This window comes from Pinus tabuliformis, chromosome 1_1, assembly GCF_031772625.1.
Source record: "Pinus tabuliformis cultivar Carrire ecotype Pingquan chromosome 1_1, CPIR1, whole genome shotgun sequence".
NCBI classification, from domain to species: domain Eukaryota; kingdom Viridiplantae; phylum Streptophyta; class Pinopsida; order Pinales; family Pinaceae; genus Pinus; species Pinus tabuliformis.
In genome coordinates, this window is record NC_142297.1 from 791723001 (window position 1) to 791740670 (window position 17670).

Here is a 17670-nt window from a genome sequence, read left to right on the forward strand (position 1 = left end):
TCATAGAGTAATGTTCACTTGCCTCTTCGAGCGGGCAACCTCTAATAGAGCAGAGCTCGATTACAAAATAAGACACGATGTTCCTTGCAGGGAGTCTCTATCCTTTATATATGACTCATACATGCAATACCACGGACCAATACCGTGGGTTTTATTAATACCATCTATCTAATACTACGACCCATTTGCAACTAACTGTGGTTCCGCCATTAATTGCAGATTAACCACTTACAATTATTAATATAGGATTTATTGACTCTTGACTATGACGTGGTCCCATTACATAAATAAGGGGGTTAGGGTGGGACCCCAACAGTGTGCACCACAACCTCCATGCTCTTGAATACTTGTGCATGGGAAGCCTGTATGCTAGTGATGAGTTGCGATAGGTACTCATAATTTCGGATCTGACTCCTTATATGTGCTTGCAGCTCGACCGCATTGGCCCTCATCATCTTTGGAAAGTGAAGTGCGGCTCCCTTGTAATTCATCATCCATGCTTGCATGTTATCAATGGTATCATGTATGTTCTTCAAGATGCATGCTCTTCTCAGACATCGATGCTGCCATCCGTGGAGACGAATGACTGCTTGGTGCATGGTACCAAACTTGGAGTACAATGCTCACATGAGTGTGTCCAAGGACAATACTTCATCTACTATTGCCTTCTTCAGTTTAGCTCAAGCAGACATTGTCACCAAGTTTCCTCCCTACTTGGCTACCTGTATTTCCTTCTCCATTCACTCATTCTCAGCTATGAGGAAATGAAAACTTGAGCTAGTGGATTTGGCATACACTCTAGTTGCATTGGCCAAAGAAGTTGGATGCTTATGCACATCAATAACGATCACTTTCTCTTCAACTTGCGTAAGAGATGTTTGGTCCTCTAGAATTGGTACTCTGTGGGACTACACAACTTTATGCTAAGATTCATCAAAGGAGATGTTGTGCACTTTTTCTTTTAGCTGACCACCAAGGATCTCAGTGCCTCCTTGGTCATTCAAGACTTGCTCATCATCTGTATGCATTGAAGCAGGTGATTTGAACTCTCTATGGTGAGGCATGAGGTCGATATCCAGTTCCAACTCCTGCTTCTCCATGTCTACATCCAACTGTTCAAGAGCATGTTCTATCTCATGAGAAATGTCTTGGCCCTGCGAGGGTTCACCCTCTTCACTTGATGCCAATTGTTCAGAAGAATCAACTACCTGTACGGGCACTGCTTCGTCTGTCTGCACATGATGCGTCCCCTGCTGTATCTACTGTTGTTGCACTTCCTTGTCCTGTCGGTGCAACTCTTGTTCTCTCTGGAGTTTCTCCCTCAACTCATGCAACTCCTTCTCCGCTTCTTCCATTCCCTTCTTATCCCCCTTCCTGCACATGGTGTGTTTGTTGCATTGTTGCATCTTTGCCTGAATAGCCATAGCTACTTGTTCTACAATTGGATCTGCTTGAAACTTGCAGCTTTTCTCCTCCTCCATGCGGTCAACAATCTTCCTCTTCCCTTTGTCGTGCACAGGTATGCTTGGCATTGCTGCCTCTGCTATTGCTGCTACTGTTGCTACTGTTGGTGCTCTCTATGATGCTACTTCATGCTGATTTTCTAACCACTCTACGGAAAATCCAACCTATTCATTGGGTCTAGAGGAATTGTAGCAGTACCTCCATGAGTCCTCTTCAGCCCAATGACATGCCCCATGGATCTAGTTGAACTAAAATCTCGCACATTGATCCTTCACAATGCAATGTGGGTCATACGGGTTGAAGCTTCGGAGGTCGAAAGGATACTTCCTCATCTGTTCTGCTTCGACATCCGCTTACTTGATACTCCGGATCTCATATAACCCAATTTTCAATGGAAGAGCAGGCCAAGGTGCCTTCTTCTTCTGTTATAGTCTAGCTGTCAATCCTATCAAGATGTGGTATGCGACTTCCTGCATGACAAGCACATCCAAGGCGAACTTTGGCAGAACATGCGAAGACTTATCCACACTGTACACTTAGATGAACATGTCAAATAGTGAGGCATACCAATATGCAATGCATAGAAAATGCCTTCATTGCTTCCTCTAACATGTAGGGTGGATCCTGTTCGAATATCAACTTGTACACTGGGGTGACAAAATGGTCAGATAGTTGTATGATCACTCCTCTGAAGATGCATTCGGACAACAACTTGAAATACATGTTCACAACAATCTCCACCAGTGACCATGCCCACCCAAGGCTGGGAACTCATGTCGGTCACAGACTATATCTAGAATGTAGGCAAACATCTAAATCTTTGCATGCATGCCTTCAAGTGACTGTCGAGCCTTCATGACTTGTTCCTTCAGCTGATGAGCCAGTATGCTGGACTAGTTTCATGGTCTTCCCTCTCTAGCCAGTTGGTCCAGCCCGATCACCCAACTCTGAGGAAAGGTTTCAGTGCTTTCTTGGCCACTTAGTTGACATGCAAATGTGACCAAGTATTGGTATCCCAACCTCAATATCTTTGTCTTGTAGATCTGGTTGGGTGTCATCCTGAAGCGAGCTTGCTCCTTTACCCAATCCTTCTGAATGTATCTGGAGTGAGATCTGCTATTGGGAAAAATGAATGGAGGGGTCATAATAGTCACAAGTTTGGACATTTGATACATCTCATCATAATCTCATGCCTAGAAGGTTGCAAGCTTCGTCCCACTAACACTGCCCAAGGTCATCGTCTCGGGGTCAGTGTGAGAGACGATCTAGTGAATCATGTTCACACATGGGAACACGAGGTATCTACATGCAATCTAGTACAAGCTAGACTTATGAATGTTCACATACACCTGACGGTCTTCGAGTTCTTCCCAAAAAGCACTTGTGAATGTTTCATTGACCTCTTGCCACTTCAGTTTAATGTCCTTGTCTAGATACAACTTCATATCTTCATAGATCCGCAAACCAAAGGATACCTACTCAGTTATTGCTCCAGCTGCAATACCATCAGTGTCCTAAGATCCTATTCTCTTGGAAGCCATTGAGATAGATGAACACCTGAAAGATATGGAAACAAGCGACATGAATGGCAATAAATATGCCAGTGAAAACAAAGCAAATCCGAGGAAGGAAACAACACATACCTGGGGAACTGATGAGCAAGATTACACAACTTTTACTGGGAGGCTGAGTGACTGGCTGCCAAAACTACAAAAAAGGTAGTCTATGCTATCTAGGAGGCAGGACTAGCTGTTGGATCTACGAAATGTGCAATCCAGCTAGGTAGCTAGCTGTTGGGATGGCGCAATGTGCAATTCTAGCTAGGAAGGACTGTTGGCCCAGGGATAGATTTGCGTAATTTCTTGAGCCAAGCAGCCACTATCCTCCAGAAATGCACAAAACAGACCTGGAGGCCATTTTTGGGCAGGAGTGAACAAATATAGAGAGGAATTTGAGCCTTCCATCCCCATCTTGCACAATGCAGCCTTGGTGAAGGTAGAGCCTAGGCCAAGGTTGGCCCGACTCACCGACAAGAAACTGAAAGCAAGTAAGATAGTGAATGCATGGTGACACTAAGTGATAGTAGAAGTGAATAACATCACATGCAAAACATGAATGAAAGATTCAGCAAAAAAATCAACATGCATGTGGGTGAGGCCATTCGCTGGTTGGGCGAACGTCCATGCAAAATAGTTTCATGAATGTGACAGCAGAGAGATAGCAACCAAAACTGAAACAGAGATAGGAAAAGCTAGAATACATGAAAATGACAGTAGGAATTCAAATAAATCAAGCAAATATCACTCACACAAAAGAATACACAAAAAACAACAGAAATGTTGAAAAAGACAAGTTGAGGCCACTTACCTGTGAATAGATGAGTTGGATGTTTTGAAGAGTCCTAGATGTGTTGTGGGATGTCATAGCTCCAAGATTGATGTGAATGAATGAGCTCTAATGTGTTGAATAAATAAGTTTGGTCTCATGAGATGCATGTCACAAATCTAGGACAAAGCGACACTTGGAGAGAAACTTCTAAAACAACTTTGCATGTAACCCCCAGCTGCTAAAAGTAGCTCCTTGAATCATGGGATGCCTTATTCATGTTGTCTCTTTCTATTATGAGAATATTAAGTCATGCATGCATGCAAGTCATGTTTCCTCGATCCCGGGCGGAACTGGTCAACCGGACTGCTCATGCATGCAGCTGCTCAACTGCTTGGGAAAAATGTGCATTCTTGTCTGTGAGCTGGGCTGATTGCCTAGGAGGTTTGTTCAATTTCTGGGCAAAGCAGCTCTCTGCTGCCCAGATTTGCGCAACCTGAGCTAAACATCCTACTGTTGGGAAAATTTTCACAAAACCTGCTAGGAGGGTTGGATGGCAGGATTGCACAATCCTGGAGCCCAACAAGCTGTTAGAGAGGATTGCCAATTTATGCAGGGAAGGCTGGTTTCCCTCTAGAAATGCACAAATTTCAAGGGGAAGTTGCTCAACCTGCAGCTAGACCAAGTCCAAGTGAGTAGCCTATGAGGGGAATGGATAAACTATGATCAAGAGGCTACCTTTGTGCGAGGAAAACACTTGAAGCTTGAGTACTTAACGAAGCAAGACAAATTTTTGTGTAAGGTTGGTAGGGAGGCTCCAAAACAGGCTAAGGAAAAATTTTGGAGGGTGGTTGTAGCCACTACAACAACTTCAAAGTCAACAAAGGTGGATGGCTTCATTTGAATTTCATGATGGAAATATAGATGATATATATACTAACACTTGGAAATAGAGGTTACTTTCTTATAAGTCTCATTTCCTCTTCCCCTCTAGTGGAATCATAACCACTCACATGCTCTTTACAACCATATTGGAATCATATATATCATAATGTATCATTAATATTTGCATACCTTGAGTTCACCATTCAAGTCTATTACATTATCAAAATATAAGTATATTCACATCATCCAAATGTCTATCCCTTCCCTAATTGGGGATTAACCTTGAGTTTTACACTAGGAATCCATATAAACATGTTTTCATAATTCATACATGGGGTACCACAATTAGTCTCATGTGGCTTGACTCTCATCATTATAACCACACATTTACAATTTTATACATAATTCGATCCAATATATTCAAAGGGTCAAAGATGGGGTCACTCACATTCCCCTCCCCTTGGGATAACATTAACCTCAGTGCAACTCGAGATCATAACAAAAATGGGCATGCCTTATTCATGGAATACTCCCACTAATATGTGACCCCATCAAGACCAAATTTCTTACATTACACCTTTATCTATCTAATGGATCAATTCCAAAACAATATGTTTTCTTATGAAGGATGCATAGTGGTTGTATTTCAAACTCTCTCCCTTGTTCCACCTATATCTCAACCCAAAAATTCACATGGTTAAGATCATTTACATATTTGTTAATAAAAGAATAGGGAAAATGTTATGGTCTCTAATGTTAGCATGTATTGTAATTCCGTATGCAACTAACCCTAACCTATTAAGGACTTCAAATGGCATAAAATATCTAGGTGCTAACTTAGGGTAACTTCCAAGGTTTAGAGAAATATTCCTTAGCTTCACATAGTTGAAGACATGATCCCTAACTTTGAATTTATTATGGACATAAATTTTCTTATCTACATGGTTATTTTATGTATCTTGGGTCGCCTTCAAGTTCTACTCAATTCCAGTGATTTCTTACTCTATTTCCTTGACCATTTCTAGCCCAAGCATAACATTATTGACTGGATTATCCAATCTCACTAAAGTACTATATCTTTTCTATATAAAGCCTCAAATAGATTCATTTTTAATGACACATGATGCCCATTATTATTTCAAGCTCCATGACATGTATGTAATCTTCTCACTTTGATTGTTTATATATCACATATATGAGGGGAGTTAGGAATGGAAAAGGGATTGAAGGGGTGGAGAGGAAGTTTTCTCCAACATGCAACAAGAACATAGTGTGTGCATATTATATGAGCTTAAGGACCTCGGCATCATCACTAATTAATCAATCATACATGAAAAGACAGATGAGGGATGTCAAACACATTTGGCAATATAGAGAGAAGGATCATGCACATGAAGAAATGAGATAGAAGGGTTGGATAGGGAGGCTAAATCAACATGTTCTAAGATAAGATTGTATGCAGAGTTTATGGGACATTCAATAAGTGAGTACCATCCAGTGAGCAAGAAGCACACCACTATGTGCCACATTTGAGCTAGAATGACCCTAGGATTCCAAGAGCATGAGAAGCCAGAGGGAGTAGTTGCAAGGATGATGTCAATTACCCAACTTCAAGAAGAAATCAACACCCTCTAGCTAAGGCATAGTTGGTCGGTATCAAGCCTAAAATTTTTTATGGATTTAATGGTTGATCAAAGTAATACTATACAAAGAAATGAAGATGAATTAATTAGTTTGCGCTAACAAATTGAGGATATTTAGGCAATGATTGCTACACAGTAGCCAGACTTATCTGCTTCCAGCAACTATACCATTACAGTTGCACAAGTTGTCCCTTATTTCAATGTTGCAACATCACTTTAGAAGTAAAATCCATGACAGAACAAAGACACACCTTATATGAACAAATAAGTGTTGGAAACTTAGCTATATTGAGAGTGGGGATGAATTAATATAGTGCATTCATGGATATCATTTTTTGTTTACTTTTTTCTTCAAAATTTGTCTAAATTGTTACATGAGTAGCATTGCTTCATATGAATAACAAATTTAACATATAAACAACATTTAACATGTAAACCATGGCATAAAATCAACACACAAAATCAACATATGTGGACACCATACATAAGTGGAAACCCATAAAGGGAGAAAACCATGAATTTTTTTTTTTGTGATGCAGAGGCAAGGTCCTACTTCCTCTATATTACATCATCTTTTGGAGGCTCCAACCTCTTTGTTTTCTTGCAAGCTATACCTTGTTGGAAAGCTCCTACTCCCACTTACATCAATTTTCTGCAGGCTCTTAACTAGAAGAGGCTACTACCTCAATTTGTTTTGCAAATTACTAATTTCTAGGAAGCTCCTCCTCCCTATTCAATAGGCTCCAACCTATTCTTTTTCAGGCTACTACCTAAAGGGAGACTATAATACCCTTATACATAAAATAAGCAATGTGTCAGTTTACCTGGTCTTTATTTCGGCATACCTCCATCTCTTTATCTATGTCTTCTCTTTCTCGAATCAGCTTCACATTTTCTCTCCTTCCTTTGTCACTTTGTGCCAAATAACACATAAACTAGCTCTCTCACATAGCTAAATCAAATCTCCAACAAAACTTTCATTGTGTTTCAAAATCACATCTTTTATAAACATAATTTGTTGGTTGTTAGTATTCCATACAGAAATATGAAGTGAAAATATTGCCTCTTTCCATTCTAGGGATGTATCTTCATTTCCAAACTCTTTCCAAATTTAAATATTAAAACACATAAAATGAATTCGAAATATTCCAATAATATGAATTAACATAAGCCAACTTTAATTATTACAAAATTCAAAGCATTAGCTTGCATACTCTTGCATTCACTTGCATCCTCTTGCAACATACCTCTACAACATAACCATCTCATCAACATAGCCCTTAACATCACAATGTTTGAGTAGGCATTCACATCACAACATGACATGATCATCCATGTAGAGGGACATCAATACAACAATATATACTCAACTCTAATACACACTAGAAATAATACAGAAAACCTTCAACATACTTTGCCATCGATGAAAATTTCACCAAAAATAAGTCATACTGCTACAATTTGTGTGTCTTTCGGAAATTGTATATAGTTTGTTATAGTAAATTAGATAGAATTGAACTGAAAATTTTAAGAACACAATCGAAATTCTAGCAATAGATAGAAATACTATCCAAGAATGGGAACCTTTTTGAATTGGATGTAACTGTTTTTTCCTCAGCGTAGGCTTTGATTAATATAATTTTCTTATTCTACTTTATGTGTGTGTGTAGATGGAAAGCATGTCTTCAATAACTTGGTTCACTCTCTCGGTTTACATGTCTATGAATGGAAATAAATTGGTAACTAATTATTCAAAGAGACATTTCCAAAAGCCAAAAGTAAACTTTATATCCTTGTCAAAAATAGTTGCATTAGGTACTCCACACAATCTAAAAATTTATTTCTTGAATATTTAGTTTTCAATTTTAATAGCCTTATGAGTATATTTAATATGAATAAATTTATTTTCCTTGGTTAAATTATCCACCACAACCAAGATACAATCATGTTCAGTCTTACTACTATTGGAATCATAATAATAGCATCCATTGTTATTACTTTTCATTTCCATTTGGGAAGGCAAAGGTTGCAAGAAACCTAGTGTGTGTTGGTGTTCAGCTTTAACTTGCTAAAATTCCATACAATTGACAACTTAGTCTGCAACATATTTCTTCATCCCAAGCCAAAAGTATTGATTTTCCTATAACAATCATTTTTTGGTAGCCTATATAGCCAAAATATGGCATTCTATGTATCCATCCGTGATAGTTCTTATTAACCATATAGAATTGGGAATATGCCTTATAATTTTATAAAATGATAAGCCTGTCATCATTAAATTTATGTTCTTCATACCACTCATCTAATTTCTCTTCTTGCAATCCATATTTCACTTTGATATAGTGTTCATCTTCAACAAGGGAATCAATAACTGTCTTCTTCAAATTTGATTTGCAAATGTTAACAACTATTACATGCATCTTTTTCTTGGGTGCATCATTTTTTTTCCTTAAATTTTATGATTTTGGTTTAAAATTCAAAGTCATAAAGAATTATAGCCATATACTTTGCATTTCATTTAAATTTGGTTGGTAAAATATATACTTCAAGTGGTTATGATCAAAATTATGAGTTATCTCACCCATTAAGTAGTGCCTCCACATCTCAAGGGCATGCATCACTACAACAAGTTCCAAGTCGCAAGTAACACAAGTTTTCTCATATTCCTTCAAATTTTGTGATTCAAAACATATTTCATTATTATCTTGCACAAGAACTCCTATTTCCTTCAATTTATGGCTCACTACACACAACAAAATCTTTGTCTATGTGTATAATTTTTAGAATTGCAGCACTTGTGAAATCTCAACTGCTGAAAGCTTTCCTCGGATTATTAAGACCACCCAATATTATTTGCTTTCTTTTACAAGTAATTGGGTATATGATTAAAGAAAATACCTCAATAAATCTTCAAAAATAGGTAGTAAGACCCATAAAGGGTCTCACATCTATTACATTTGAAGTTGACTAATTCATCATGGCCTTAATATTTTTCTAAATCCATGGTTATTCTTTATTTTAAATTAACGTTGACCCAAATAATTAATTTATATCTAATAGAATTCACACTTAAATTCTTTTTTCTTTTTGGTATACATCTTATGTTATTTCAACACTTGGAAAAACATCCTTAAGTGATTATTGTGTTCTTCGTTCTTAAAATAAATTAGTATATCATATAGAAAAACAAGTATAAACTTGTCCAATTACTTATTGAAAACATTGTTCTTGAGACATGTGAATGCAGTTGGTTCATTTGTTAGATTGAATGGTACCACCACAAATTCATAATAGCCATACCTCATCCTAAGGGTTATCTTAAGGATGTCTTCTTTGTTAAAACTAACTTAAGGATATCCCAATATCAAATAATTTTTTGAGAATACCTTTTTCCACTCATTTTGTCAATCAAATCATTTATGTGAGGCAATGGGTGCTTGTTATTCATTATAACTTTATTTTACTACTTTTAGTAAATACACTATCTAAGAGTTCCATTGTTTTTTACAAATAAGACAATCCCCAAGAGGCACACTTTTCCAATGTACCCCTTTCCCAACAACTCTTGGAATCTCATTTTCATTCTAATAATTATGAGTTGCTCATAATATCAGGGGTCAAGGGCGATTATGTAGCTCCAAATACAAGATCAAGATGTCCCTCTTTCAAAAAGGTCTCGCACTTTAACCATTAATATATCATTAAAGTCTCCATACACTAAATAATCTTCAATATCTAGACAATTATGTGTTGCATACAATTAGCATCCTTTCCTAAAACATTTCTTTAGCTACAAGGTTAACATCTACCAAATAGATATTGCATCTGGGATGCCTCTTACTATTCTTCAATTTTCATCTTCATCAATACAATCAAGATTCTTATTGTATCAATCAATTTCAACATAGTGTGCTTCCAACCAATCGATGCTAATCATGACAACATAAGAACCAAGTGGAAAAATATTCATTTTCCTATACAAAGAGTCCATTTAGATTTAATGGATAATCCTCCACCATTTCACAAACCTTTCTCCTAGTTTCGATGGATAGCTAGGCTAACCATGACTTACCATGCCTACATTTCTTAAGAGCATAGGCTTCAATGAATTTCAAAGTGATATAACTATGACTAAATTCCAAATATTATAAAATGGAAATGTATCTCTTGGGAATCTTTCTTTCAACTTCAACCATTGTTGATTGGTCATCTTCACAATAGTCTTCCAATGCAACATAAATATAACTAATTGTTCATGCATAATTCAGAATAATGGCCTATTGGATGTTGTGAATGTCCTTGATTTTTCTCTTTTGATGAGGATGATTCATGCACATGCCAATATTCTCCATGTATAAATTCCTTGTAGATTCAAATTGCTAATCATAATTTACTAAAGTAGTAGACTTTAATCTACTCTACTCATCAATAGAAATAATTAAATGATCGTGAAATCGCAAAGCATACAAGAGAAAGAATTCAATCAACACATTACACAATGATTTCCTTGGGAAAGCCACAGCTAAAAACCCATGCTATATGTATATTGCATTATTCAGAAAATATGATAATATTACAACACTTTTCTCAAGCCCAAACAACCTATGCACTATCTTTATCTGTCTCACAGCTTCTTAGACAAGCCCAAGCGAATACCTAACCAAATTTTGGCTTGCCCGAGTCCCTATTTCCTTGTGTTGTTTCCTTGGGAATTATCTCCTCTTAATTAGGAAATTCCTCAATTCGAATTGTGCAATCCTCATAGGCCTTCTTATGACTGTATGAACCACCTATACAATTCAAATGATTATACAACTAATAGTACATTGTCCCTGAACTCCAATATCAACTGAGTAACTCTCATATCTGACATGCATGAGCTATTTATGATTGAATTATTAGTTAATTGGTTCACCACATGAAGCAACACCCCACTGTCTAAACTCCTACTAGTTCCTCCATAAATTGGAACTAGTTTAAATGAATTTAAATTAGTTAAACTGAATTAATTAATTACAACTCAAAATAAACTCAACATGATTCTCCTATACACACAATCTTGTAGATGGTGATACCATATGTCGATATGCTTGGACCGATCATGAAAAATGAGATTCTCATAGAGTTTGATAAAACTCTGATTGTCACAATAAATTATTGTAAGATCCATCTATTGACCAAATAACCCAACAAGAATCTTTCTCATTTAAATAGCCTCACAAGTTGCTTGACTAGCAACCATGTACTCTTCTTCTGTTGAACTGAGTGCAACTGATCTCTAGTTCCTGTTGTACCACGAAACTATTGTTGACCCAATACTGAAGATTCCCCCTAGTGTGCTCTCCTTGTCAGATGAACTCTTTGCCCAATCTACATATATTAAGCCTTGAAGCTTCACTGCCTATGTCTATATGTACTAAAGAGCAAACTAATTATAGCTTTATTTAAAATAATAATAATCATTATTGATAAACAAAATTTATACATAAGTTTCACATATATACATTTAAAAATACTTGTAACAATTTTTTTAACTATATAGATTCTTTCGGAGTTTATCATAGAAATTATTTTCCTTTTCCTTAGAAATAGCATATCATAGAGATTTTTAATTTGTAAATAGACTTTATTATAATATCATGGGTCAATAGCATGGTTTATTAATATCATATGTCAAAAAACCATAACTCATTTCATATGATACTTGTTTGTATGTCATTTTTTTTAATTAATAAATTTAAAATAAAGGTAAAGAAAAAGCATAATTCTTTAGAAATAAATCTAAATCTTGATTTTTCTATACTATCAAAAATATTCTAAAATATTATATATAGATTAAATTCCTAACTTTCACTTACTATTTATTGATAGTTAAATTAAAAATTTGAAACATTATTTTAAAATAGACATAGCTATTACCATAAACATAATATTATAATATTAAAACATTATCAATAAAATTAACTGAAATGATCGGGAAAAATAATTATTATATGCTCTGAGATCAATTCCTTAAAAATAACATGGTGATCAGAAAGATTGATGTAATAACTATACTTAAATATTCTTGTATTGACTCTACCCTCGTGTTAAGAGAGGATAATTTCTTTCGAAAAAAAAATAAATACCCAAAGAGATGATTTTCTTTGAGAAAAACAATTCAAGCATCCCTGTGGTATTCTTGTGATCGCTCAAGTAAACTAGCCAATAAAAACAAAAAAATTCCCAACATTCCATAATTCTTTGATTTTGAAATTTGTTACAATATATTTACTTCTGGAAACCTATTTCAAATCTATCAGCATAAAAACACTATTTAAAAAAATTGATATAGAAATAAATTTATAAGACAGGTATAAAATTTGTTGACATATCCCAGCATGAGCAATAAAATAGCGAAGTATAATTCCTTCACTGATGTATTCATGATTTTCTGGACAGCCAATCAAGATGCTCGCTGTTAACAATTTCAGCGATTCCAAGGGTGCGCCAGCCTCATTCACATGCAATTGCAGCCGGTGGGTTTCGAAAAAATTTCAACACATCCTGCACGACCTTCTGCAAGAGTTCGAGTTCCCTGTATTCATATCCAGAGGGCAACATTATTAGTGAGAGGAGCACCTATTACCTAATTTAGCATGTACCCACTAATCCAACAGACTCAAAGCTATGATGCTCACCCATTAAATGCCTTCTGCTCCAGTCCGCTAATCTTTGCAACATGAGCAAGAGCATCTCTCCACTGCTGAATTCTTTTGCTGTCGTATTGCTGCGTTTCTTCATGTGCGCGCAGGGATTTATCGTATGCTCCACTTTTATATTTGCCCCTGCACACGAGTTGACAAGGGTCAACGTCGTAAAATACAGGAATAATGGTGGCGCCAGAATTTACGACGAGGACGAGTTCATCCAGACAAAAAGCCGATTCTGCATAATTTGGAGAAAGTAGGACTATATGAACAGAGGCCACACTAGTAGCCGCTACTATTTGATCAAGAATGTTGCGTCCAACTACCATTTCGGTCTGGTCAAGAAAGACTTTCAATCCCAGGGATTGAAGGGTATGGTAGAGAGGGAGGGCCAAAGTGTGTTTAAGGTCCGGAACTCTATAATTTATGAACACGTCATAAGAAGTGGAGGCAGAAAAGGCTACCGCTGATGCAGAAGGCGGTGTATCACGACGGACAGTTGTCTGTTTCGACAGTAGAGTCTTAACGAATGGACGGACGGCCAGAAATATTATGATGAGGCATACGTAGGAAGGCAGATCGATGGAAGGAAACATATCACGAGTTGTGTCATTGCAATCCACGGATAATATGAAGATGCTGCGCAGGAAGGCAAACAGATTCATGGGTGGATGGATCGACAGAAGTAATGGTAGTAACAATATGAAGATGATGCGCAGGCGGGGAAACATATTCATGTGAAGGTGAAGTGGAAACTGCAACAGAGAGGAGAGGGAGCGCGCCTCTTCAAATAAAAATTGCGCTGAACTATTGTGCTCGCTGAACTATTGTCCAGCGATATTAAAAGAAATTGGGAGAACGAAGTTTCCACCAGTGCTCCACACACCTTCCATCGACGAACGCCTACTTCAACACATATTTACCATTCACCCGTTATGTCATTGTGGTGAATGTGCAGTGTGGTTTATATAAAAAGAATTAAAATAATAACAAAAGTATAAATTTATTTATTTATTTGGGGATAAATTTTTATTTTATTTGTGTTGTTAAGCATTTTTGTTATTAAGAAGGTTACTTGTTTAAGTCTCTCTTTACTTTCAAAGATAGGTTCTGTAGTTCCTTCATGGTTCTGTAGTTGAGTAGGAGAAGTTTCCTTCAGATTAATTTGCCTGATACAAAGAATTAGCCTAAAACCAGATTAATTTTAAGAGTGATTCCTTCATGGTTCTGTAGTTGAGTAGGAGAAGTTTCCTTCAGATTAATTTGCCTGATACAAAGAATTAGCCTAAACCAGATTAATTGTAAGAGTGATTCTTTCATGGTTCTGTAGTTGAGTAGGAGAAGTTTCCTTCAGATTAATTTGTCTGATACAAAGAATTAGCCTAAACCAGATTAACCAGATTAGCCTAAACTAGATTAACCAGATTAATTTTAAGAATGATTTTATTTTTATTTTGTATTTTTAATTAAACTTCATTTATTATTTGGTCTCAGCTGAAGTTAACCATCATCATCATCATAAATTGTGCATAAACAATATTGTAGTGACCCACAAGTTGAGATAAAAGTTGCAGATACAAATTGCATTTAAAAGATAAAAATGGCGTATATCACCAGTCAAGAGTGCAAATAAGCGTGTGTAATTTCCGGTGGCAAGTATTATAATTTATATTTTGCATTATCAAGTTAGCACACGACAACATGTATCAACATTATTTAAAAAATAAATAAAAAATAGAAGAGTGAAGGTGAAGTTACAACGCGGATAAAACAAAACGGGATTTGAAGTTGAAGGTAACATGCATACGCTATCATCCATACGGTGCTGTTGAATCCTGGAGTTTCTTCTTGGAAGCCTCCACAGCGTTGTGCAGATTGATGGCGGTGTCCTGTGCTTGACCGCTACCCGAACTTCCATGAATCTTTCAGTCTTTTTCGTGGAAGTGATGAGTTGAATTCTTCTCTTCTAGTTGTGCATGGATGATCTTTGAATTTCCTCGTTGCAGTCGGAGTTGCGTCGAAATTTGTTTCAAACATCAAAACCTCAAAATGGATATAGCTATTCCGATATGCTACAGCCCCCGTCGATATCGTGTTCAAACGTGTGATGTGGACCCGAAGTTCTCAGTCTGTATATAGAAGCTCCCTGGATGCAACAATTCTCAGAATCGGGCCCAACTATCGCTCTGTTCCAAACAACCTCTGTATCAGTAAAACCTTTTTAATTTATGCGAAGCCCTTTTTAATTTAATTTATTCAGGTTGACACAGCCTCGTCTAAATTACTTACCCTATCCGGAAGAGAAATGGTTGATAAAGTTCCCACCTTTGAAACTTGTAAAAACTACCTGATTCCATTCCTTTCCAATATATTATTAATTGACATATTATTGAGGTTGGGATTATAATATTGGGCTTTAATATATTAAAGTTTCATATTATAATATTTTAACACTCCAAGTTGCATAAAAATTATTGAGATTATTAAATTGATTTTTATTAAAATTTATTTTAAGTTTTATTACATTTTGATGTTAAATATTAACTGAGGGTGGGTTACCAAGAAACATACATTGAAATTATTGGTAGTAAAAGAAATAGTTGCTAAGAAACAACAACCACCTGCGTGAGAAGGTTTTCTTTAATTAAAAGAAATCGTTGCTAAGAAACAGCAACAACCTGCATGAGAAGGGAATATAGAGAGGGGAACAGGAGCAAAGGCTATCTTAGAGCTGGGTGGAACAAACAAGTGCGAAAATTGCTCAACACAGTGAATAAGAGAGAACAGAGATTGAGGGGATAGGAGTCATGAGGCCCATAGTACTTACTTGTTTTAACTGGACAAAATCTAGTGTGAAAGACAGAAAGTGCTCGGGGGAGAGTGTCGCCATGATTGCGAGACTCGGCTCGTGGCTGGGAGAAGATATCTTCCGAATACATTACATTTCCATTGCAAGTTAACAAATGAAGTAAGGTAGCAAGTTTCTAAAGATTTATTACTATACTATAAATATGATTACTTGAAAAGATTTTATGCTAGACTGTATATATTATTATGTGAATTGCATGTAAACAAAAAAGTAGCATAGAAGGCTTACTATTGAACTAATAGCCATGGAGTTTTATTAAATGCTCGATAAATAATGGATAAACTAAATGATTACAACTGAATTATTTGTTTCACAGAATAGGAAAATAAGATAAATTCTAGAGCAGTATCACTAACAATATACTAATATAGATCCTAGAATACATTCCTGAGAATATAACCTGTCAATAAAGCAAAGGAAAGCGTAAATAGCTTTTCGAACAAAATGTACAATAATCATAAAGTCTAGTGGAACAAAAAGATTAACATTCGTCCAACTATGAAATGATTTCCTAATCTGAGTTAAGAAAACAGTTAACAGAGAATGGCAGCGAAACGCTTATCATTACAAGTCCTTACAATGAATAAAAACTATATAGCAAACTGTAAGTAACACTACAAGAACCTTTAATAAGAAATTATCACTTTTAAATAAATACAGTGCCTCTATCAACCATGTCGCAGAACACTCATGCACAGGAAAGGTGAGAATGATGTAAACTTTCATATAACACGATTAAACTGAAAAAGAGTGTATTGCTAATCAAATATAGAAACTATGAAGCAATCAATTCCATCAGTACAGTCGATTGGAGACATGCTCGACCTTTCCTTAAATTAATTGAGAAATTTATTACAGCACATCCCACAAAGAAAAACGGAAATAGACTCTTAGAAACCCACCACCAGCAACCCCTGAGCATAGTTATTCATTTCTCAAAACTTACATTTCAAAAGGGAATTTTCGACAGCCAGAGCTTTTCGAATAACAAGAAATAAAAGTTAAAGAACCTGTGCTTATAATTAATAACCTAAATTTTCTTATAAGTGGAAAACCCTCCACATAAAACCCTTAAACGATTTAAGTCCAGAACAGTAATCAAAAGAATCAGCTCCAACCTGGAAATCAACCAGAATTCAGTAATCTCTTATGAGTTTAATGGCCGCAGTCCTGATCAACAAACCTCCAAAAAACTTTCTTACCTATAAACAGAGGTTGAGAGTATGTTAAAGCTAGTGGAGGTAAAACCCTTGTTCATTTATATAAATGGAATAATAACCAAGGAAGAGTCTTACCTTAATCAAAGTCATGGCATCGGCGAGTTGCCTACCTGTAAAGCAAGATGAGACTCAGTTACGAAATGAGAGGATAACACAAGGAAAAAGACTAGAAGGAGAACCAATTTACGAGTCAGAGACTAAGATAGGACTACCGCCCTGAATTTCTCACTGTGGAGGTATACCTAGTTCTGAGGACCCTTGATGCTTTTTTCCTTCCACCATCTCCGAAGCTTCATGGACCATTCCTGCATAACGACAAAATACCATTAGAATAGGTTTAAATCAGAAACCCTATCAAGAACTAACCTTCAAGCTCGAGCAATGGAACTTAAACATTTTCTCCACTATAAGGCATACCTATTTTGTGGGTTCAATAACCTTCACTGTTTCAATCATTGGAGCATACTATAACTGGTTGGTGACTTCGCATCGCATAGCTACACGAGAAAAAAGAGCAACTACAACAATGATACCTCCAAGGTTCGGGCGTGAAGAATCGTTTAGAGGGATAAACC

General features: G+C 36.3%; 1 protein-coding gene across 1 annotated transcript; it reads right to left on the reverse strand.

Moving 5' to 3' along the window:
• Window positions 1-12993: 12993 nt before the first annotated feature.
• LOC149216375 (toll/interleukin-1 receptor-like protein) lies at window positions 12994-13335 on the reverse strand. The gene has a single exon (XM_089389928.1). The coding sequence runs from the start codon at window positions 13333-13335 to the stop codon at window positions 12994-12996; it is 342 nt and encodes a 113-aa protein (XP_089246054.1).
• Window positions 13336-17670: the final 4335 nt, after the last annotated feature.

Bases quoted from the DNA above. Each gene is read 5' to 3' on its own strand.
- LOC149216375 (XM_089389928.1), bottom strand. From the start codon at position 13,335: ATGGTAGTTGGACGCAACATTCTTGATCAAATAGTAGCGGCTACTAGT.